At 33.6% G+C, this 26,331-nt stretch overlaps 1 protein-coding gene across 3 annotated transcripts in view; it reads right to left on the bottom strand.

Annotated features, from left to right (window-relative positions):
• Positions 1-26,331, bottom strand: part of LOC126893450 (leucine-rich repeats and immunoglobulin-like domains protein 2) — a 143,846-nt gene that overhangs the window by 47,866 nt on the left and 69,649 nt on the right. The window contains exon 4 of one of the 3 annotated variants that reach the window (XM_050663658.1): positions 14,364-22,563. The exons of the other annotated variants lie outside the window; for them this stretch is intronic. Coding sequence (XP_050519615.1) covers positions 22,298-22,563 — 266 coding nt within the window. The 3' untranslated portion in view covers positions 14,364-22,297. Of the gene's footprint in view, positions 1-14,363; positions 22,564-26,331 lie in introns of those variants that run through there. 3 annotated transcript variants of the gene reach the window in all.

Genomic DNA, 26,331 nt, shown 5'->3' with positions numbered 1-26,331 from the left:
AAGCTTTTTAAAAATCAAAAATGAAGACCTTTTTTATACTTTTCAAAATTTGCTTTTGTTTTTCTCTTCATTTTCAATCTACAGAGTGGGTTTTAAGTATGAAACGGCTCAATTATCTCGGAAACAGATTGCACAATTTTTATAGATTGTGGTGTGTAAAGCTCTTCTGATCACCCTGTATATTTTTTGCCTTTTGAATTCTTTAAGGAATGCTTCTTGAGCCATTTATCCTATTTTTTTTCGACGTGCTCATAGCCTATTTTTTTTTCGACCTCTTTATAACTGAAAGTTTTCCAGTGTTTGCCGAGAATTAGACATTTAGTTTAGACATTTCTAATGATAATAATTAGAAAGTGAAGAAAAAGTAATTTTAAAGTATCTGACGAAATGTTATTTTTAATTGTTTGTAAATAACTTCTTGCTAAAAGATTAAAATCAGTTACCTACTTTACCTTTCCATTGACATAATGATTTAATGATGTTGATGACTCTAAAATTAATAGCATCTATTTCTGCTTTTTATTACAAATATTTTGAAAACAAATACTTTTGAGCATCTGAGAATTATAAGGTATTGAAAAACTTTTTAATTTCTTATATTACTACTTCGAGTTATAGTCAATAAGCGCATGGGTTCCACAAGGAAGCGTTCTTGGACCAGTACTATACCTTTTGTATACATCTGACATTCTAGAGGGAGAAAGCATTCAACTAGCTACATTTGCTGACGATACAGCAGTCCTGACAATAGGAGCAACTCTACAGGAATAGCATAGAACGCTGCTCCAAAAAAATGGCGCATAAAGTTTAATGAACAGAAATATTAACTTTACTAACAAGAAAATCAATTATCTCTTAATTATCTTAAACAACAGCATTGTTCGTAATAAGAAAACAGCGAAATATCTGGGTTTAAATCTGGACGTCAAACTCAAATGGAAGGAGTACGTTAAAAAGAAAACTGAACAGTTGAAGATCAAGTACAAAAATATGTATTGGCTGATAGGTAGATACTCTCAACTTTCCATCCAGAACACAACCAGAACAAAGTACTCATTTACAATCAGAAATTGCAACCGGGTGGCATATTTACAGATGCTAGCGTGTGTAGACACCAGGGTGTTGAAATCAGTTAGGGTTTGGAAAAACAGTACATTTACAGATGCTAACGTGTGTTGACACTAGGGTGTTGAAATCAGTTAGAGTTTGGAAAAATAGTACATTTACAAATACTAACAGATTTGGACACCAGAGTGATGAAAGCAGCTAGCTTTTTTAGTGGTTATACATGCATATACTAACGGCTATTGACATTGATTTTATATACCTACTGCTGTGGAAAAATATTTAAGTGATTTAGGTATTAATAAATAATTAAACGTTGTTGGGATATAAACAATAATATATTAACACAAAAGAACAACATAAAAAATAATGTTGTTCTGAAGCTATTTCCTTGTGGCATTTTTATAATTAACTATTTAGATGGGAAATAAGCCACAATTAAATTGAAAAAATAATTTTATTAACGTTTCGACGCCCAAATCGGGTGTCGTTGTCAAAAATACAAAATACTACTAAATTAAACAAACATGTTGTTGCTTAGTAAAAAATTCTTCTAATAATTGAAGACCTAAGTGAAAGAAGAAGGTATGTTACAAAGCCTACCTTTTTAGATATGGGCAGTTAAAATTATTCCTCTACTTTTATCATGAAAATATTGTTTGTGTTATTTGGTTTTATTTATATTGCTATAAGCATTCCTTTACACATAATGTTGATAATTTGTTTTGATTTTTAATATTTGTTCTAAAAATAAATAAAAACTGTGTACCTACATACCGCCTTCTTCCATTAATTTTAGTTTGTATAACTACTATCCTTTATCTGAATGGATGAAGGAGGTATGTGGCCTGAAATAATGCTCTATATTCAGTTTTACAGAAATTTATGTAGTTGAACACAAAATAATCTTCTTCTTCATGTTGCTATGTTCATGTTGGCTATCAAACTGGCTATAGTAATTTTGTTAATCGCAGCTCGGTAAAGGGATGCAGAGGATCTGTTAAACCATTCTTTCAGGTGTCTAAGCCATGACGGTCTTCTGCGACCTGGCCTTTCTTCTTCAACCTGGCGTTTCTTCTTCCGTCTACCTTGCCTTTTTTATTAATAGCTACCCTAGCCTTAGCTACATTTATAAAAAAAAATTAAACAAATTAAAAAAATAATTTTTTCAGCTTGTGTACATTATTCTAGGTTCTTTTGATCATTGGAAACAAAAAAGGTCTTTTGTAATTTTTCTCTAAAGGTAATAGTTTTCGAGTTATAAACAATTTAAACCTGAAAAAGACGAAAAATGTTTCATACCTCCTTCTTCCATTTAAGAATTGTATTCTACATGTTACATACCTCCTTCATCCACTAGAATATCTCTTATTAAGCTTTTTAGAGGTACAGTAAAAATGGCATAATGATAGTTAAGTTACATACCACCTTCATTCACTAAGAAACCCAAAATTTTAGAAAATGTTACATACCTCCTTCTTCCACTTAGGTCTTCAATTTATTTAATCTGACTTATTTATATTGGCAATGCAGACATATATTATACATTTTAAAGTATTTTTTACTAAGCAACAACATTTTTGTTTAATTTAGTAGTATTTTGTATTTTAACAACGACATCCGATTTGGGCGTCGAAACGTTATTAACTATTTAGATGAGAAATAAGCCACAATTATATGAATAATTTTTTTAACGTTTCGACGCCCAAATCGGGTGTCGTTGTCAAAACACAAAATACTACTAAATTAAACAAAAATATTGTTGCTTACTAAAAAATACTTTAAAATGTATAATATATGTCTGAATTGCCGATATGTGGCTAATGGATTATGTCCGAAGCCAACTACTAATCTGACACACACACACACACACACACACACACACACACACAATTGCCGATATAAATGAGTAAGATTAAATAAATTATTAGAAGAATTTTTTACTAAGCAACAACATTTTTGTTTAATTTAGTAGTATTTTGTATTTTGACAACGACACCCGATTTGGGCGTCGAAACATTAATAAAATTATTTTTTTCAATTTAATTGTGGCTTATTCCCTATCTAAACAGTTAATTATAAAATGCCACAAGGAGATAGCTTCAGAACAACATTTCTATGATGTTATTTTGTGTTAATCTATTATTGTTTATATCCCAACAACGTTTAATTATTTAGGGGAGTGCATATAGATTTTCACTTCGGAAAAAATCAAACAAGATCTGTATCTTCTATAATTTTTTATTTATAACGCTAAAGTCACCCTTCTCACAAACATTGGCGCACTGTAAACTAGCGTACGGCGAAGTGCACGGTTGAGTTATTTTAATGTAATTCTTTAACCAATGGATCAAATGAAATTTTACAAATTGAACATGAAAGAAGAATAATTAAGCTATCTTATGGTTATAATAAAGAGAAACAAAATGTATGGGCGTAAGCACGGTGTGGGCGGAAAATGAGCCTTACATGAATTTTGTTTAAATACTATTTAAAAATGTGTAACTAATACAATTTTTCTTATAAAATTCTCAATTTTGGACAACTTACCTTTCAAGTATCTTACTAAATGATGTTTCATTAAAAAAACATCTCAAAAATTTAATTCACATGATATGACGTCTCAAAAAGTGTAATTTTTGAAATCTTCGTAGTTTTACAGAATTACCATCACTTTAAGACGGTATTACTCTAGTTTAAACAGATCTATTACGGTTTTATAAGTGGTTTTTTAAAGCTTAGGATGTAGTCTTTAAAATGCACTGAATTATTTTAATATAGAAATGAAATAAACTATTTCTTTTTGAGAAAATTAAGAAAGATAACAAAAATGTAATACAAAAACCGAAAATTACCAGCTAAAAAAATGTTTATACAAAGTGATCAAAACCTTTTTCTGTAAAACTTACCTAAAATACATTTAATAATAAGGTTCAACAATAATAAATGTTCAGCAAAAAAATTTTTTTAGCTCTTATACAGTATGTCTGCGTAACTTGGAACCTATTGATAACTTTTTTATCAGTTTTACGAAAAAAAGTTATTTTTTATAAGATACTCTGCATCGTATAAAATCTAAAATGAAATTATCAAATATCAAATTTAATTAATTTTATACGAGATATGTCAAAAAATATGAATTTCACTCAAGAGTAAAGTACCTTTACATTTCACAATATCGAAAATTGTTATTAAGAAAAGTTGTTTGGAATTAAAAAATTTGTTTTAGTATTCAATTACATCCTTCTAATTAAAATATTGTGAATAATAAAGGCACTTAACTCTTAAGAAAAATTCATATTTTTTACATACCTCGTATAAAATTAAAAAAGTTTGATATCTGATAGCTGTATCTTAGATTTTAGACCAGGGAGAGCATTTTATGAAGAATAACTTTTTTTCGTAAAAGTGATAATAAAATAGTTATCATAATTGTAATAAAATGATGATGAGTATCCGTAATTTGAGAAAAAATTGAATTTTTTTTTTTCGATTAGAATGCTGTAATTGTATATTTAAACATAGTTTTTAATTTCAAACAACTTTTCATAATAGCATTTTTTGATATTCTGGAATATAAAGTTACCTACTTTATTCTTTAACGAAATTCATATTTTTGACATAACTCGTATAAAATTGATAAAATTTGATATCTGATGGTTGAGTTTTAGATTTTTGACTATCCAGAGCATTTTATGAAGAATACCTTTTTTTTCGTAAAATTGATAATAAAACAGTTTTCCATGTGGTTCCTAGCTACGCAGACATACTGTATAAGAACTTCTGTATAAGAATTTTCAAATTTGCAATGTCATATTCGGATTCAGCATAATCAAAAACAAAATAGAAACATATTTGATCAAAGTAAATTGATGAATTTAACGATTTTTTTAAAATTATTTATACAAAACAATTGTTATTGTTTAAAAAATTAATAAACAATTAGCGGCCAAATCTGCGAGTAGAACTTTTTACTTTAGCATGTATATAAACTAACAAAAAAAGTTTCAGAAAAATATAAGCTTGTTTGAATTTTTCCGAAACAATGCATATTTTTGTTCTAATTGCACTCCCCTAATTTATTAATACCTAAATCACTTGTATAACCACTAAAAAAGCTAGCTGCTTTCAACACTCTGGTGTCCAAATCTGTTAGTATTTGTAAATGTACTGTTTTTCCAAACCCTAACTGATTTCAACACCCTAGTGTCAACACACGCTAGCATCTGTAAAGGTACCTTTTTTCCAAACCCTAACCGATTTCAGCACCGTGGTGTCAACACGCGCTAGCATCTGTAAATGTACTGTTTTTCCAAACCCTAACTGATTTCAACACCCTGGTGTCTACACACGCTAGCATCTGTAAATATGCAACCGGGTGTACCTATGGTCTACAACAGTGGTGGTCAGACTTTTACTGCGAGGGATCTACCACATAAACTGCAAGCGTCCACCGATCGACTGTTACGAAGAAAAGCAATTTTGAAAATAAAAATCTTTATTGCACATTTCTATTTGATAAAATGTTGTAACTATATTATAGAGTTGTAATTACAGCAATGTTTTCATCTTAATTTTATTTGGATGTTGATGCATATCATCCACAGGTTTTTCATATATGATGGTACGTAATTGCCAAGCCAAAAGCAAGCATGATGGGAGATGTTCGTCAGTTAGCCGATTACGACACTTTAATTTTACCATCTTCATTAATTTGGGAAAATGCAGACTCTCACACAAGTACGTTGGTCCAAAGAATGCTGTGAGCTGAATAGCTAGGTACTTGCCTCAAAGAGGGATATTTGTCAGGGGATATGAAAGATCAAAATTTCGTATCTGTTGCTCTGGACTTTTATTTTCAGTACCTCATTTTGGACGGAAATGATCTCCATATTGAAAGTAACGGATATTTCAGTGGCAATTTTTTCCACGTCATCGCAAGAAAATGGATTAGACATGAATGTTACAATATCTGCAGGCGCGGATCTAGAAATTCATAATAGGGGGGTCATAGGTATTCATAATACAGACTTACCACAAATACTATATTATTAAAATAAAATTGGCTCATCCCAAATACCTACGGTAGCAAAAGGATTGAGCTCTGGTGGGACTCTTTCCCTGTTACGGTTGAAACACGGAAATAGTCCGTGGGGTCATGGGTGGGTGTCTACTACAATAGGGGGTCCATGAACCCCTTGACCCCCCTCTATATCCGCGCCTGAATATCTGTCAGTTTTTAAAAATTAGAGAAGCTTTAGAGAACTGCTTGCAGCTCCATCTCATAATAAACAACTTTTTTCAACAATGGAATGTTGTTTAACTTCTTTCTCTTCCTTTGATCAATCAATAATTTCAATCTTTTGACAAAGGAGTCAGCAAGTGTGGCGAGTCAGCACAGTCCCCGTCTTTTCCCATTTGTATTTTTTTCAGTGAATCGTGATCGACTTCAAAAACTTTGGCGATCGACCGGTCGATCGCGATCGACCCTTTGAGCACCGCTGGTCTACAATTATGGGTCTGTACCAAAAAAAAACAATTATAGAAATTTAGAAACGCTCCAGAACCAAATACTAAGGAATATTGTAGGTGCTCCTTGGTATGTTAGGAATGACGATTTACGTAAGGACCTTAAAGTCTAATCTATTCCAAATGAAATCAAGAAATTCGACAGGAGACATGAAGAGAGGCTCCATAAGCATCCCAACCATAAAGTACTTCAGTTTCTTGTCAACCAACCCCAGATGCAGATTCCTCTCAATATGTAATTACTCCCTTCCTTGTGTGAAATTGTGCAAGGCTTAGTTAGTGTTGTACATTGTAGCCACAACAAGGACGTGAGCAGATAGTGAAAAGCAGAGTCAGCGCTGTACTGTGTGGGCATTTCATGCCAAAAAAGCTAGGATGGACTGATGGACCAGGTGACATCTAATTTACAAACAATTTTAGTAAAATTAGGCTAAAGAAAAAATGCTGATTAGTCTTCTAGATTAGATGTATTTTTATTGTTTCTTTAAAATAAAAAAAATCTTATATTCTGATAGGTAACAATAAAGTCGGTATTTTTGTTCAAACGCGCAAAAATTCCCCACATGTTCATTTATCACTAATCATTTAATTAGATCTTGCCTTGCCTCCTACATATCAATTTGTTATCAATTGGAGTATCCGTCGAAAATTTCCAGTTTATCTAAATTTTACTTTCCGCACTGAAATAGTTGTTGATATTTTGGTTACTATCTTCACGTAGTTTAGTTTTAAAAAGTGTCTCCCATTCTTATTTAAAAGATTCAATTTCAACCAATTTTTATATTTATTTAGTGCATTTTTTGTGTATTATCAAAGTTTGTTGTATAAATTGGCTTTCGTTACAATTTTCCTCCACTCATGTCATGTTTTAGCTTCTGGCTTCCATCTGGTGACCTTCTCTGGTTCCTGTTCCTTCTCTCTATGTGTCCCAGCTATCTCAATCTATAGTCTATATTATATCTATATATGTACTATACCTCTAGACCAGCGGTGCTCAAAGGGTCGATCGCGATCGATCGGTCGATCGCCAAACTTTTTGAAATCGATCGCGGAGCTACAAGCAGTTCATAGCGTATTCATAGCAAGTTTAAAAGACGCTTTGCTGATTTTAAAAAACTGACAGATATCGTAACATTCATGTCTAATCCATTTTCTTGTGAATACGTGGAAAAATTTGTCACTGAAATATCCATTAACTTTCAATACGGAGATCATTTCCGTCGAAAATGAGATACTGAAAATAATTTCGGATATACCTTAAGTCCAGAGCGACCAATCAATCTTTTCGACCAAGCGACATTTTGATCTTTTATATCGTCTGACAAATATGCATCTTTGAGGCAAGTATATCTGCAGCTCACAGCATTCTTTGCATCAACGTACTTGTGTGAGTCTGCATTTTTCCAGATATAGGTAGTGAAATTAAAGTATGTATCGTAATCGGCTGACCAGTAGAAGTAGAAGGTACAGTCAAGGCTAGCAAAATTAAATGAACTATAGCCCACTCAACACAAATAGTTGCATATGCAGATGATATAGTTCTTATGGGAAGAGACAAGGAAAGATTAAAAGAAGCAGTAACAAGCAGTAGCAAAGGAAGCAAGGAAAAGAGATCTAGAAATTAACGAAGGAAAAACAAAATATCTACTCTGCTCTAGAAGAGAAGATAACGGGATGAGATAAATCAAAATCTACACTTTTGAAAGAATTCAATAATTCAAATATTTGGGAGTAGTAGTAAATGGCCAAAATAAGAGAAGTGAAGAAGTAACAGAGCGAATACTAGCAGGCAACAAAATATACTGGAGATATCATAGGCTTATGAAGGACAAGGACTTATCCAGAAATACAAAACTGAAAATATACAGAGTTGCAATCAGACCAGTAGTTACGTACGCAGCTGGGACAATGTGCCTCACGGAAACAGATGAAGAAAAAGTGAGAATAATTGAAAGGAAAATCCTCAGACACATTATGGGCCCGATAAGAATGGACAACGGAGAAATGAGAAGTAGAATGAACCATGAACTAAGAGATATAATGAAGGAAGAAGATATAGTTAGATTTATTAATGAGATGAAGAGACTGAGATGGCTGGAACACATACAGAGAAGGAAAAACGACCTACTGATTAAGAAGATCACCAGATGGAAACCTTTTAAACTGAAAAACCAAGGAGAAACCCAAGGGAGAGATGGGAGGACCAGGTCATGAGAGATATCAAAATTCTGGAAGTGAGAAACTGGAGGGAACAATGCACATATCAAAATGAATGGAAGAAAATTGTAACGAAAGCCAAGTCATACAACAAGCTTTGACAACAAACAAGTGGAATGCGGAGTAATTCACCGCAATAAGCGAATCAGTGAGCTCTTAGTAAGAGCGGCAAACATTCCATCCGGAATGAAAAGCCCTGATGATGAATCGGCTGACGAACATCTCTCATCATGCTTACATTTGGTCCTCGGTAATTACGTACCATCATACTTATGAAAAAACTTGTGAAGGATATGCAGTGCCATGTATCAGCATTCAAATAAAATTAAGATGAAAAACATGACTGTAATTATAACTATATGTAGTTACAACTGTTTGTCAAACTGAAACGTGCAATGAAGTTTTTTATTTTCAAAATGATTCTTTTACTGCCAATCGATCGCTGGACGCTTGCAGTTTATGTGGTAGATCGTAGATCCCATGCAGTGTAAGTCTGAGCACCACTGCTCTAGACTATATATTCTTCCTTCATTATGTCTCTTATTTCACGGTTCATTCTTCTTCTCCTATATCCATTCTTATCGGGTCCATAATTCTTCTGAGAATTTTCCTTTCGAGTATTCTTAATTTATTTTCATCTTTGTCTGTGAGGTACACTGTCTCAGTTGTATATATAACTACTGGTCTATTGCAACTCTGTACATTTTGTATTGTATGGGGTCAGGCCGTGGAGTTGGAGTATCTACATTGTAAAAATGTCGTGTACCCCATCCTCCATGCTATGGCATGCTGGACGAGCCATACAGTCTGTAGTCAACACCCCGAAGTATGAGCGGGAACTCAAAATGTACTAATACTCATACGCTCTTTCAACTTGTCTTGAGTGAAATATCTTTTAATCTATCCTATCAGCCTCTATTGACTAACTCTTATTTCTTCCGACCCCGAATAGCGATTAGGTTTCCGAAAGCAGACGGGTCACTCTATTTCCTTCTACTACACCCTCTACTAACCGAACGATTACCGGTATAAGTAATCCCCCATTTGTTGGTCAACAGCTACGGGTGGAAGAACCGACACTTGGTAGGGCACTTCATTGCCCTGGAGCTGGGAAATTGACTCGGAAGACGGATGAGCTAAATTAGCCAACGGCATTGAGATGTGGAAAGCCACGGGATGACTACCACATTAAAGATCCATAAGGATATCCCCAGGACACCACAATGGCTGAAAACCCAAAACAAACGGCCCTCAGTCCCGGGCAACCCTTAAGTGGGGAGAGGGTGCTAAGAATCCCCCTGTCAGCCAATAATGTTCCAAAAGTGAAAAAGATCGGTAAATGGAACATTCGAAGCATGTATCAAGCAGGCAAGGCAGCAAATATTATTCAAGAAATGACTCGCCTAAACATAGATATTTTAAGATGCAGTGAAGTTCGATGGCCAAATTCTGGCATAAAAATTATAGGTGAACACCATATCTATTATTCGGGAGATGACACAACAAGAAACAGAAATGGCGTAGCGATGATAGTAAAAAGGGAAATTAATAAAGCAGTAATAGGATTTACGCCCATATCAGACAGAGTTATGCTATTGAAGATTAATTCAAGTCCCTCTAATATAAATATCATTCAGGTCTACGCACCGACATCCGAATCAACTGAAGAAGAAATAGAAAATTTCTACCAGACTCTAGAAAACTCTCTAAAGCTGACAAAAAAACATGAGCTAACTATCATCATGGGCGATTTCAACGCCAAAATAGGACAAGGTACAGTCGAGAATGTTGTGGGGTCATATGGTCTTGGCACAAGAAACGAAAGAGGAGAAAGGCTGATACAATTCTGCCAAGAGACGGATATGGTTGTAATGAACACATTTTTTAAATTACATCCAAGAAGGCTTTATACGTGGAAAGCACCCGGTGATACCCCAGGGAAAATCATAAGAAACCAAATTGATTTTATCAACATAAACAAAAGGTTTAGAAATTCTGTCACCTCAACAAAAACATATCCAGGCGCCGATGTATTCTCAGATCATAGTCTGTTAGTTGCAAATATCAACATACGACTAAAAATAATTCATAAGAAAATAAGACCCAAGATAGATATAAAACTACTGAAAGAAAATAACATCCAGGAAAAGTAAAAACAGAGATTAATAAGAATTTTGCGAAAATAGTTGAAGACGCTCCTAGTGGCATAGAAGAACAATGGAACGAAATGAAGACATCTATTAACACACTTTCGCATGAATATCTTAAATCAAAAAGAGAAAAGAAGCAAGAATGGATGACAGATAAAATATTGCAGATGATGGAAGAGCGAAGGAAATTAAAAGGTAGAAATGACAATGAATACAAAAAGTTGCATAAGAGTATACTAATGGAAATAAAAGGGGCAAAAGAAGCATGGCTGATGGAGAAATGTACAGAAATTGAAACACTACAACGCAAACATGACGATTTCCATATTCACAAAAAGATTAAAGAAGTACAGAACATCAGAAGACAACACAATACAGGCATAATCGTAGACGTCGAAGGTAAGATTTTGACTACAATTGAAGATAAATTAAGAAGATGGAAAGAATATATGCAAGAATTATTCGAAGATGCTGCACGAAGTCCGTATGAAATAGACAATCCCTACGGCCCAGAAATAACAAACGAAGAAGTAACTATGGCCATTAAGCGGATTAAAGATGGGAAATCACCAGGACCTGATGAGGTGCATGATGAAATTTTAAAACTATTAGAGGCACACCATAATACAGCTCTTTCGAAGTTATTCAACAACATATACGAGACTGGTTATTAAAGTACTCCTTACTATCATTCACTCGCTCATATACACCAAATTAGAAGAACAGCTGAGTGAAGTTCAGTTTGGATTCAGAGCAGGACTCGGAACGAAGGAAGCACTTTTCAGCTTGCAAGTTCTAATACAGAGAGCCAGGGATGTCAACTGCGATGTGTATGCACGTTTCATAGATTTTGAGAAGGCATTTGATAAAGTCCCACATGGAAAGCTAATGGAAAGATAGATGGCAGAAGAAGCAGCAGAAGAAGCATCGGAAGAAGACGAATTTCATGGTTGAAGAACCTGAGAGAGTGGTTTGGATGCAGCTCGAAACAACTATTTAGAGCTACTGCCTCAAAAATTAAAATAGCTATGATGATTGCCAACCTCCGTAGCGGAGATGGCACCTGAAGAAGAAGAAGAAGGAAAGCTAATCGATATCCTAAAAACATCAGGACTCGATGGTAGGGATATAAGACTCGTCTCAAACTTACTTATATCTCCAACAAAAAGCAACAGTTCGATTCGAAAATGAACTGTCCGAAATCTTCACAGTCGAAAAAGGAGTCAGACAGGGTTGCACACTGTCACCAGCATTACTTAACATATACTCTGAAAACATCTTTAGAGAGGCCTTGGACGAATCGGAAGATGGTATTGCAATAAATAGACAACTTATAAATAATATTAGATATGCAGACGATACAGTATTGCTGGCAGATAGTGCGCAGGGGCTCCAAAGAATCATGGATAATGTTGTAGAAGCACGTAACAAATACGGCCTAAAAATAAACTGTAAGAAGACAAAAATAATGATCATTAGTAAAAACAGCAACATAAACGCCCAAATTACAGTAAACAATACACCCCTAGAGAGAGTACAGAAAATATGCTATCTGGGCTGCAACATTAAGGATACTTGGGATCATAGCTACGAAATAAAAACTCGTATTGAAAAAGCCAGAAGCTCTTTTAACAGTCTTAGGAAGATTCTGTGCAACTTGTCTTTAAGTATCAATATAAGCATAAGAATTCTTAGATGTTACGTCTTTAGTGTCCTCCTATACGGAGTTGAAAGCTGGAACCTGACAGAAGATGTCATAAAACGGTTAGAGGCGTTTGAAATGTGGTGCTACCGACGTATGTTAAGAGTCTCATATATACACCACACAACTAATATAACTATTCTCCAGAGGCTAAGAAAAGACAAAGAAATAATTAACACCGTAAAGAACAGAAAATTGGCTTACTTTGGCCACATTATGCGTAATGAAAAATACCGACTGCTACAGTTGATTCTACAAGGCAAGATTGAGGGTAGGAGAGGCCCTGGACGTAGACGTATATCCTGGCTGGCGCATCTTAGGAAGTGGACTGGTCTAACGTCAACTGATCTGTTTCGAGCTGCCGTAAATAGAATAAGATGGGTAAATGCGGTCGCCAACATCTCCAGAAGATAGGCACTTTTAGAAGAAGATATTTTGTATTATGTTTTGTATCTTTGGATAAGTTCTTGTCCTTCATTATCCTATGGTACCTCCACAGTATGTTTTGTTTTCTGCTAGGATTCGCGCCGTTACTTCACTTCTCTTATTTTTGTCATTCACAATTACCTTCAACTATTTAAGTTGTTGAAGTCTTTCAAAAGTTGATTTCTCTCGTCTTTTCTAGAGCAGATTAGTTATTTTGATTTTCCTTCGTTAATTTCTACACCTCATTTCCGTGCTTCATTTGCCAGGATTGTTACTGCTTCTTCTAATCTTTCACTGTATCTTCCCATAAGAACTATGTCATTTGCATATGCTACTATTTGTGGGCTATAGTCCCTTTTAATTCCGCTAGCCTTGACTGTTCTACTACTATGTTGAATAGTGTGGTTGGCAGGGAATCACCTTGCCGCATTCCTGTTTCTATTGCATCGTGTTTGTACTACCTTCTTCTGTTGTTATTTAAGCTAGAGATCCGTCCATGGTCATTTTTGTTAATCTGATTAGCTTTGTATATCTTGATTTTTTATTGCATTAAATAATTTATTTCTACCAATACAGTCAAAGGCTTGTCTGAAGTTTGCGAAGAGTTCTATGTTGTGTTCGTGCTCTTGATTGTTTGTGTAATTATGTGGCATTGCCAAATCCTTGCTGGTAGTCCCCAATTTTTTTCTGTGAATTTTGTCTGATGAAAGCTGTTAGAATTTTGTATGTTTTACTCAGTAGAATATTCCTCTACAGTTGTTACTTCTCCTTTCTTAAATATTGGAATAGTTCTGCATTCTTTCCAAGCCTTGGTCATTTCTTCTGCTTCCCATATTCTAACTATTAGGTTGTAGATGCTTGTTAATAACTTTTTCCCTCCGTTTTTAATTAGCTCGTTGGGAGTTTACTCTATTTTTCTTCTTGTTTTTTTATATCTCTTTCTTATGTTTGATTCGTTATTCTCTTTCAGTGCTAGTTTCGTCATCATGTTTCAATAATACGAGTAGTTTGCCCTTTTCTATGTTCCACTGCTATATATATTCCCAGTTTTTTTTCTTAGCATCAGTATTTTTTGTGGTCCTCGTTATTTTTGCCGTGTTTTGATTATGATTGGTTATGATTTTTCAGTATGTGTTCTTCCTTTAGGCTTTCCTTGAGGTGTTTTAGTATTTACAGCTTCTCTTTGTGTCTGCTTTCTCCTATATCTTACGCTTTCTACAGTATGTTTTATCGTCTATCTTTAGCTGATCTGTTAGGTTAAATAAAGTCCAAAATAATGAAACATCGTTTAATAAAAAATTACAAAATACAAAACTTTATCACAAACTTAAACGTGTATAATACAAAATTAAAATGTCGCATTTGATATTATTTAAAATATATATAGGTATTCATAATAATATGAATAAAATTTATTCTGGCTTTGGTGCTGTTATCATAATATAATTAAACCGGGAGTATAGGATTTCTGGGCCACGAATGACTTACATTCTGGTCTTTGGTATTTTGAATCACCCACTCATACTAATTACTAATCTACAAACTAGATAACAAAGAATTATGTGTGTATTATAGAGTATAGTTTTACAGGCCTTCTCACCCGTTAATACTGTTTAGTTAGATGGCCAGTAATTATCTTTTTATAGTATGTAGTAGGTACCAGCTATTACACCAGTGAAATAAGGCAAAAATATACCATGTTCGGGACACTTGAGCAGCCAGGTTGCAAATGGGTTTTTTGGGTACTATATACCTAATTCATTATAAATACAAAAATGCCCGTCACAGTTTGGACGAGAAATTAAATTATTAACAAATAAGTGTCAAAAATGGCAGTTTTTTCATTTAAATAGCCACAGGTAAAAGTAGGGTAATTAAATATCTTATTTATAGTATCCTTCTTTTAGTAGGTGAGCAAAAGGTGTAAAATGGTAGTTTTTGAATTTTGGTCCGATCATTTGTTGCTTCGGAAATTTCAAAATAAAACTAAAATTTCGAAAATAAAAAATTTGCTATAACTTTTGCGAAAATGACCTTAAGACTTTCAAATTACATGAAAAGTTGAATAAAACAGTCCACATAATGCACAAAAATTTTTAAGACGATTCGTCAGTTAGTTTGAATTTTATTCAATTTGTTTTTCCCAATGAGCTTTTTTGCAATGTTATTATTCAGAAAATTATAATGATATAGCAATTCTATGTAAACGACATGAAAGAAAAATGGTTATATTTTCAACGTATTTAAACAAAATCATTAAAGTCATTTTAATCATACCGAAAACATTTTACTAAAGAAGATTCATTTTTGGCTTATAAACAATTTGAATAACTTTGTTAATATTGACTGTAGACTAAAACTACTTTGAGATTTGAAAAGCTGGTATTTTTACACAAATTTTCAAAAAAAACTTTTTGTCTAGGTTAATTACGGTCAAAGTTATCCACTTTTTTTATTTAATTCACAGCTACTTTGTTTATAACAATTAAGCAACCTAACTAGCACCATTTTTAAGTTAAAGGAATATAGTTTATGTGCACAAGTTTGAGTAAACTTTGATCTTCAACAGAGTGGTTAATAAAGCTTTAAAAATGACGTCCTAACGAAATCGAATCGTGGTCGGTGGAGGGGAAATATTAAAATCCGTGCACTCAAAAAATGAAATTGATTCTTCAAACATATACTGCGATTAATATCTCCGGAGGTTGTTGATGGATTTTGATCATAATTTTTTAATTTGCATGTACTCGTAGTCCTTTAGAGTACGTTATGTATACATACCCCTACCAAACATTACAAAATGTTAGGGGGAACCCCCTTATCACTTGGGGATATGAAAAATCGATTACGACCGATTCTAAGACCTACCGAATATACATATATAATTTCATAAAAATCGGTCAAGCAGTCTCGGAGGAGTATGGCAACTAACACTGCGACAGGAAAATTTTATAGATGTAAATATATAGATGGCTATTAAAAAATACTGGTTGGAGATAGAAGAGTGAAAATTAAGGGTTGCATGTATTTTTTAATGCTACATAATACAAAATTAAGATAGACAATTTTGTCCAAAAAAATAAAAAAAAAATCTCAGGGGGCAACCCCCCTTACAACTTATGGGTATGAAAAATAGGTTAAAACCTATTCTTAGTCCTACAGGATATATGTGTAAAATCTCATAAAAATCGGTCAAGCCGTTTCGGAGGAGTATGGTAACTAGCACTGTTACAGGAGAATTGTATGTACACAGAAGTAACTGTGGATTAAATAATAAAAATGGCTAACTTTGACCGTAATTAACCTACGCAAAAAGTTTTTTTTGAAAATTCGTGTAAAAATACTAGCTTTTGAAATCCCAAAGTAGATTTACTCTACAGTCAATATTAACAAAACTATTCAAACTGTTTAGAAGCCAAAAATGATCCTACTTCATGACTTTTTATTGATTTTTTAAACATTTTGAAAATATAAGTATTCTTCTTTCAAGAGGTTTCCACAGAATTGCTGTATCATTATTATTTTCTGAACAATAACATTACAAAGAAAAGCTCTTTGGTATAAACAAATTGAATAAAATTTAAACTAATCGCCGGATAATCTTGAAATTTTTAGGGCATATATGCACTGATTGAATCAACTTTTCGTGCAATATCAAAGTCTTATGTTCATTTTCGCAAAAGTTATAGCAAATTTGTTATTTTCGAAATTTTATTCTTTTTTTGCAATTAGCGAAGCAACAAATGATCAGACCAAAATTCAAAAATTGCAATTTTACACCTTTGCTCATCTACTAAAAGAAAAATACTCTAAATAAGATATAATATAATAAGATATAATAGGGAATAACCCTATTGTTACCTGTAGCGATTTAAACGAAAAAACTGCCATGTTTGACCCTTATTTGTTAATAACTAAAATTCTCGTCCGAACTGTGACGGGCATTTTTGTATTTATAATGTATTAGGTATATAGTACCCAAAAACACCATTTGCAACCTGGCTGCTCAAATGTCCCGACAAAACCTTATTTCTCTGGACTATATCTAAGACTCATTAATATTCGGCTCAGCGATATGCTATTGTTCATAGTCATAGTCATACTTTATTGATCCTTTAAGACATTAAAAAAATGTATAGGATCCGTCACTAGAGAATTCAATATAAAAACATTAATGTAGGTATATAATACAATATTCACAGTGTATATCAAAATTGACAAAACTTAAAAGTAAAATAAGAAGCTACTGCAGTTTGTCCTCAAGATATTCATTTATAGGATAATATGCTTTTCTTAAGAGTAAGCCTTTAACATTTTTTTTTTAAATTTAGTGGAAAGTGGTATTTCTTTCACAGTTTTTGGCAAATGATTGTACAAGGTCAGTCCCATATATCTGAAGCAATTTTGAAATTTCGATGTTCTGTGTTTAGGAACTCATAAAGATTCAGCACTTCTTGTATTATAATAGTGATTGTCTGAATTTACTGGAAATGTATTGATTTCCTCTTTTACATAATGAAAACATTTATAGATATATATGCAGTAGAAAGTTAAAATTTGATGTATAATAAAAATTGGTTTACACGATTGTTGATAATCCAAATTAAAAATTTTACGGATAATTTTTTTTTGGTAATGAACACTTTGTTACTATCTACTGAGTTCCCCACAAAATTACATTATAGCACATGTGGCTGTAAGCAAGGCTATAATAAACGTTTATTAATGCCGAGATGGGTAGTGCGTTTTTAATTCTAGATATAGCATAAAAAGCTTTATTCAATTTCATGTTCACTGAATTCACTTGTTCTGACCATTTGAGATTACAATCAATGAACACACCCAAAAACTTTGTAGAGTGAGTGGAAGTGGAAGATAACTATTGTTTCTATCATGGATGGTTAAGATATAGTCATTGGTAGATGAGTTGTATGAGTGAAAATAAATGATTTCCGTCTTGTCAATGTTTAATATTAATCTGTCGGTATTACACCAGCGTATAAAGCAGTCAACAACAGTCTTCATTGTCATTTTTAATTCCTCGAGTGTACGTGCAGAGACTATTAACGAGGTATCATCAGCAAATATTGCTATTATAAGTGCACTTGTGTGATCTGGTAGGTCGTTAATAAAAATTAGGAATAATAATGGTCCCAGCACGGATCCCTGTGGTACTCCTTTATTTGTCGTGTATGGTTCTGAGCTTGATTCTTTAATTTTAACAACACTCTTCCTGCCACTTAAGAAATTTATTACCCATTCTAGAAATATCCCTCTAAAACCAACGTTATATAATTTATTGCGAATAAATGTTATGTCTAAGCAGTCAAAAGCTCGTGATAGATCAAAAAATAGTCCTGCCACGTGGTTTCTACTATCTAATTCATCATAAATACGCTCAAACAAGCTGCATGCAGCCGTGAGTGTCGACTTTTTTGGTCTAAATCTGTGTTGGTTTGGAGTTAATAAATTGTATTCTTCTATAAAATTTAACATTCTGTTGTATACAACCTTCTCTATTACTTTGGAAATTACGCTAAGGACAGATACTGGTCTATAATTTGAAATATCATGAGAGTCATTATTTTTGAAGATTGGAATAACTTTTGCCATTTTAAATATGGATGGAAATTGGCTGGCTGTTATTGAGAGATTAACTAAATGGGTAAAAGGATTCGATATATGTATGATCACTTATTAGTTTTATTATTTTTACAGATATGTTATCAATACCAGTACTAGGCTTATTTTTTAGTTGATAGACTGTATTTTTTAGTTCAATTGGAGTCACGGGTAAAAAGAAAAATGTTTAAAATAAAATAAAAATTCCATTTTTATTCAGTTGCAATGCGAAGGCAAAACAACCCAGCCCTCTGAATCGACGATTTTCGACTCTTGTTGGAGTCTCATCGGAGAGAACGTAGGCCTGCTTCTCCATACTCTCGGTGTTGATCGCTTAGAGTATGGAGAAGCAGGCCTACGTTCTCTCCGATGAGACTCCAACAAGAGTCGAAAATCGTCGATTCAGAGGGCTGGACTGCTCTCCGTATTTTAAGTGAAAAATAAGATTCTTTTGCCTTCGCATTGCAACTGAATAAAAATGGAATTTTTATTTTATTTTTATATTGGTCGTTACTTCTTTGAGTAACTAGGTCCATTTTCTGTTGGAATTTACCAGCTGAACAGACGGGGTCGTGAATTGTAAGTTTTTTGAATTCCCTCTTGTCTTCTTCGCTTCAGCATCCATCTGGCTTGCAAATTTTAGAAGCCATGGAGGTGTTACCAAGGAAATGGACCAATAAGTTATCAATTTAAAAATCTTTTAGTAATATTGTAATATTTTTAAATATTATTTATATTGCTATTAGGATTGAAAACTACTTCATCTCAGAAAAATGTTTGATTACACATTTTTGAGGTAGTACAAGAAGAAGGCAACGATGTGCCAAAATGAGCTTGAAGGTTGTATTCTGTTATTGTAGCAAAATATGAGGCAAACGAATTAGCAATATCACAAGACTTGGTAATAATTTTATTATCGTAATGTAGAATAATATCAGACCTCTTTGAGGTGTGAAATTACATAAACAAGGTATTATGGAATTCCACATCTCGAACAATACCACAACGCTGAGCTGAATATTAATGTGTCTCTTAGATAGCTCATACTACTATAAAAGTAAAAGTCCGTTTGCCTCGGGACTCTGCTGAGCGATGATGCTTTCGTGTTGAAACGACTAGATATTGTCCATCAGAATAATAATTGTTGACAACTGATGATCATATTGACCCCACAGGGTAACGACTTTTCCCACACCACATTTTTATTTGACTAGGACTAGATCATCATCCGTGGTGCTACAGCCCTAATTTATTAAACTTGTACAACAGACTCGCTTGACTAAATTCTGTACTTTACCCTAATAATCAACTGAAATCTACTGAACCGATTAAGGAGTTACATAGGTCTTAAAGAAAATAAGTTTGAAAAAAATGAAACTTAAAGTTGTGAAATAAGTTTGAATGAATTTTCGTCCCATATTTTTTAGCCTTTTGCTGATTCTCATCGTTTTTAAAACATTTTTCTCAGAACAAGTCAACCGATTGAAAATCCCCTCGTTCAATCAGGAAACAATACTATAAAGATGAACTGTGCAAAGTTTGAGCAAAATCGGTCAATTCATTCTTGAGAAATCGTGCCTACCGCACGTAAAAAACCGTTTCGAGAAAAACGCGTTTAAAGCTGATTTTACGCGGTAGAACCGTGCCGCATGCTTATTCGCTCCGAGCGTTAACAAAGTGTCAAAGCAAAATCGACCGACCTGCTCATGGTAGCGGTTTTTTGAAATTTTATCAGGACGCTTTGTGTATGTTTAGATGAGACATTTAAAAAAAATGCCGTGTCACGGTAGTGATATTATGTATTAATATAAACAGAAAATAAAAACGCACTTAATCTGATATAAATTTGATCAGATTGATTTTGTATACATAACCTCACTATCGCAGTTTATGTCAATAAATCTTTATTAACGAAAAAGAAAATATTTTTGTTGCACTATAAATTACAGTATAAATTAATAACTAATGAATTCTAACAATTGTATTCGGTTATAATCACTACAAAATAAAATATTCAAGTTTAACAAAATAATCCCATAAGACTCAATGTTAAAACGTCCTGACAAAATCTGACAGCGTGTCACGTGACTGTAAGTAGAGGGGAGACGCACGGAGCCAATAATAGGGACGGCAGAGTACAAGTCCCACCGCGTCATATTCAAATCGCTATAACTCCGGTAATATTGCTCGAATTTACTTCAAATTTGAAGTAAATACTCTTGAAGTACTGTTCTTTCATAAGGAATAAAAAATTGAATTTTTTGGAAATACAAGACCTATGTAACCCCTATAGGGTTGATTATCGTTAAATCACCATCGTAGCAGTCGTCTCGAGGTAATCGGATTTTAAAACCGTACCTAACACACCGATTTTATCTCATTCTATTCAGTACTCTGCTACCTAAACTTAAATAAATGTGGAAAATAGACAGCAGCATTTTTCTACAAACGTCGAAGATACTACTAGGATTCTCCTGATATTTTCAATATAAGAAAAAAATGTATTCGATATTTTCAACTTAATTGTATTGCTTAGGATCAGTTAAAAAGTAGTAAACAATGAAAACATTGAAAAGACGATCCAAGAACAAGCACCACTGTTTATGCAGTACTATAAGAGACTTCTTACACAGCAGAACAATAATTCTTAAAACAATGTTCGTTATTTTTTTGTTTTTGAAATGTTCTAGAGGCAAACAGACGTGCTGGACTTACATAAACCTTCTCCAACTTGGGTCGGATGAATGATCCTAGCTATAATTGATTAGTATCATAGCCATGAAGTTCACAGATTACACACTAACAAAATTATTGTTCCTCTGTGTTATTAGTGTCTTATAAAGTCTTTCGAAGTGTTTGTTTAGGTACAAAATAAAATAATTGTTCATCACGCTCACTAAATTTGACAGCAGCCTCATTACCAGCAATCTCCCATTGATAAGTCAGCTCATCAAGTCGTTGAGTATCTCTATGGCACATAGATGATCCTAATTAGGATTATGGCTTAAAAAATATTTTAATTCTGTAGTCTAGAGGTAATTTAAGAGACCCTGTTTTTTTTTAAATGTCGATCTTTTGATTACTCTACATAATTATTTAAACGAGAAAAAGGAATTTTATTCTTTTGGAGACTATTTTGCGAACAGGATATGAATAGTTGTGGGGATTTGATGTGAATAGGTATAACGATATATTAGGAACTTTCAGAAATATTGCTAAATGAATTGTAATATTGTGATTTTAGCCCAAACGAGACCTTTAGAGATCTAGGTCAGTCTCCATGTATCCCATAACCATTTATATTCTGGTCGATTAGTACCAAAATTTAAAAAAAATGTTTGTAAATAACCGCATAACCGCCAAGAGCAAGTTCAAACACGGCAAAATTCACGTGGTTTCTGTCTGCGCATAAAGTTATTTAATTCGGTGTTCGTGGTTTCGCGTACTATATTTATATCCGTGCGGATATTCGAGCGGATATCCAAGCGGAATCCGCGTGACACGATCCGCACGGATTAGTATGAACATCAATTCGAAATATCGCGGAATCCGCTGTGTCTGAACTAGCCCTAAAAAGAAATAATATCTATTTATAAATATTTTCAACAGTTTTTCTCCGTAAAGGAGAATCATCCCCAATACTCTCCAGTGTTTTGGTCTGTTTGTTTTTATGCTTTCTATTTTTTCGGCAGTATAAAAATATCAAGAAACTCAATATAATAATAACAGCTGCAGTTGCCCCTACGCCTATACAAATACTTTTCAGTAAGTTGCTTCTTTTGATTGCTTCAAATTGTATATTACATTGACTGAACAACTGTAAGTCTTCATCATTCAAAGTCACAGAGCATTCTAAAACAAATTAAATAAAATATTGATAACGCATTGTTCGATATTAAAAAATAAATAAAACGCCATGATTATAGACTAAGAGCCGCTATAGGTGAAATATCTTAATCATTTTAGGCACGACGAGACCCTATAACTTAAATAGTAGAACCTAAAAGAAAACGTTTGAGCAATGTGCCGTCACTTTTCAGTGGCACATGCGTCTACAGTGGCGCATCAAACTTTCTACTTATGGACGGGATACATAAATTAAAAAATACCCTCCCTCATTACCAGAATTTAATTTTTTTCATTTTTTTAAGTTCTATGTAATTAAGACATAAGAGTCATCGTAATTTTAACCCACCACCCCCTTCTCCCTGCCCCCACCATCAAAAACTTTATTTTTCGATTATATTTTTTTTGGTGGAATGCAATCAATTTTAAAATTTCAAAAAACTCACACGTATAGTTAAGGCTTTTATAAAACACGTCTATTTTTTATAGATCGGTAGGTTGAGTGTACATAACCTCAAAAAATTAAAAAATTTTTTTTTTTGGAAAAAAGTATATAACTTTTTTTTGGGGATAGCTGCAGATCTAATTTTTTCTTAGTCTTGTGTATTTTATCAAACACTATATTTCTAATATTTTTCAGATTTTTCTGTAACGCTGGTCACCTTCAAAAATCCAAAAAACTGTTTTTTAAGGGGGTTTTGGGGGGTTTGAACGTGTTTTTCTGATTTTTAAATATTCTAAAGGACTCAGTTACTTCAAGTTACATATAACCTATAAAAACAAAATTGATTTGATATATTATGAAGTCTATAAAATAGGGAAAATCCCCCAAAACCCCCCAAAAAACAGTTTTTCGGATTTTTGAAGGTGGGGAGCCTTACGGAAAAATCTGAAAAAAAATTAAAATATAGTGTTTGACAAAACACACAAGATTAAGAAAAAATTAGACCTGCAGCTACTCCTCAAAAAAAATTATACGCTTTTTTGAAAAAAAAAATTCCTTTTAATTTTTTGAGGTTATGTAAACTCTACCTATGGGTCTATAATAAATAGTCATGTTTTATAAAAGCCTCAGCTATGCCTGTGAATTTTTGTAAATATTAAAATTGATTGCATCCCACTAAAAAAAATAAAAACGAAAAATGAATTTTTTGATGTTGGGGGCAGGGGGAAGGGGGTGGTGGGTTAAAATTACGCTGAATCCTATGTATTAATCACATAGAACTTAAAAAAATAAAAAAAAATTAATTCTGTTAGTAAGGGATGGTAACTTTTAATTTATTTATCCCGTCCGTAAGTGGAAAGTTTGAAGCGCCACTGTCGACGCATGTGCCACTGAAAATTGACGGCACAGTGTTCAAACGTTTTCTTTTAGGTCCTACTAATTAAGTTATAGGGTCCCATCGTGCCTAAAATGATTAAGAAATTTCACCTATAGCGGCTCTTAGTCTATTATGTTTACTGAGTTACATTTGTGATAGGGGCATGAGAGACTTTCGTAATCCTGGTTTCAAAACCTTACAAGACACTGAAAGTGATTGAAGAACTATCACATCCAACGAATGAAGAATTACATCCCCAAATCGTAGAAAACCCCAATATTGATCCGTGATCCCAATCATCCAGTCCTAAATTAATATCATGACTTTCTTCCTCTGAAAACCCCTACCAAGTCCAATATCATGACTTTACTACTCTGAAAACCCCCACGGTTTCAAAGCCATAAACGTAAGCATCAAAAACCTCCCAATCAACCCCCAAAACCAAAACTCTTGCTGAGACAGCATCAGCCAAACCAAGCGAAAACCCTAACATCACCAACTTAAAAAATAATCCTACAACTTTGGAATATCTAAACATTCCATTTACTATCTTCAACCAAAGGATATTCTTCTGGATTAGTAGACAAGCGCTAATAAACTTAAATAGACTACGTGTAACATCAGGGTTAGTAATGGAGTGCCATAAGTCACTCAAGCTTCGGATAGTAGTAACATCATCCTGAGGTGGGTTAAAGGATACAATGGAAATAAAGGCACCCGCATTGCTGACCAATAATAATAATATCTTTAATATCTTTAATATCTTTAAAATTAATCAAATCCATCCCAATATTAAATTCACCATGGAATTAGAGTCATCCCAATCAATTAACTTTCTTGACCTCACTATTACCAGATTAAATGACCTCTTCGATTTCAGTATCTTTAGGAAGCCGACACAGACTGACCATGTCATACCTCTATCTTCTAACCACCCTATGTCGCACAAACTTGCCGCCTTTCACAGTTACATACACCGCCTTGAAACCATTCCCCTGTCACAATCTAATTACAATAAAGAATTAAACATACTTCGTCAAATAGCTTTTAATAATGGTTACGATCCACACATCATAGACAAACTCATTCATAAAAGACAGCTTAAAGTCTTACGACATGCTGCGTTCCCTAGGGATTCGACAACCAAACCCCAAACCTACTTATGCTTCCATACCCTTTCACCAAGATAGGCTATCTGGGGATATTTCGAACATTATCAAAAGATCAGTAGACAACATCCAAATTTCCTTTAAAGTATCCAACAACTTAGGACAATCTCTATCTAATTCCAAAGATAGCATCAATTATTACATGAATCGTAGTGGTGTTTATAGACTACAATGTTCTGACTGTGATGCTACTTACATAGGAAGAACTTGTAGATCACTGGCTTCTCGCTCTCTTGAACACACCAAAAGAGAGAACACTTCTACCTTTTCACAACATCTTAAACAAAAGAACCATACGTTGCATATACCAGATGATGTTGCTCTACTTCACAACATCCCACAGAAAGACTTCTTAAAATTAGACTTGTACGAGGACCTAGAAATAATCAAAGAAAAACAAAAAAGTCCGAATTGTGTCAACCGTCATGTTTCGTTCAATCGGGACTTCCAACCACTCCATCGACAACTTTTTTCTTAATACATTTACAATATTTCTTTTCACCTCACTTCAACTGCTTCATTCTCAGTCACACTTTTAATATTTCATCTGTTACTAGTCACAATTATCCTTTTGTCATCTTCAGCCATCTCAACAATTTTATCTATTCATAACATACATATAAATTACTGATATCATCATCTGCAAACATCCATTTTAAACAAATTTTCATCTGCATACAACCCACCACTATATTTCTACATATGACTATTATCACCATACCTACTCCATCTGTCATCACCAACATATAATACTCATCTCTAGCAAAACCAAATCAACAGTTTAATTTTTTCTTTCTGGGTCTCGTTCTTGTTCCTTTCACTAATTCCCTCACAGACATCTCATAACCCCCCCCCCCCCCACCCAGTCCCTACTGTCATCATCATATTACGGTTTTGGTTTTTGGACCCTTAGAGATCCGGGCAGCCTGCATTGCCTTTAAGAAATAGTCGCCTCAGTCTGAGTTTGTGCTTTCATAATGATACATCCCCTAGATTATTTAAGACATTTTTACATCTCAGACACCCCCATTGTGATTTTTTACACACTTAACACAAATTCCAACAGCTACTAATAAATTAAATAAATTCGATAACTCTAAATCACCACAAAATTGCTTTTTTAAATCTTCGATCTCTTGATAATAAGATTTTATTACGGTATTTGTTGTCGAACACTTAACTCCTGTGTAATGTGGTTTGCCTAACTAGTCCCACTTACAGTATACGAGAATCCATTTTACTACAACAACTAGTTTAATGAATTTTAAATGATAATTTTCACA

This window comes from Diabrotica virgifera, chromosome 10, assembly GCF_917563875.1.
Source record: "Diabrotica virgifera virgifera chromosome 10, PGI_DIABVI_V3a".
Lineage (NCBI taxonomy): Eukaryota > Metazoa > Arthropoda > Insecta > Coleoptera > Chrysomelidae > Diabrotica > Diabrotica virgifera.
Note: the sequence above shows the minus strand (reverse complement) of the source record. Positions and strands in the feature narration are given on the sequence as shown.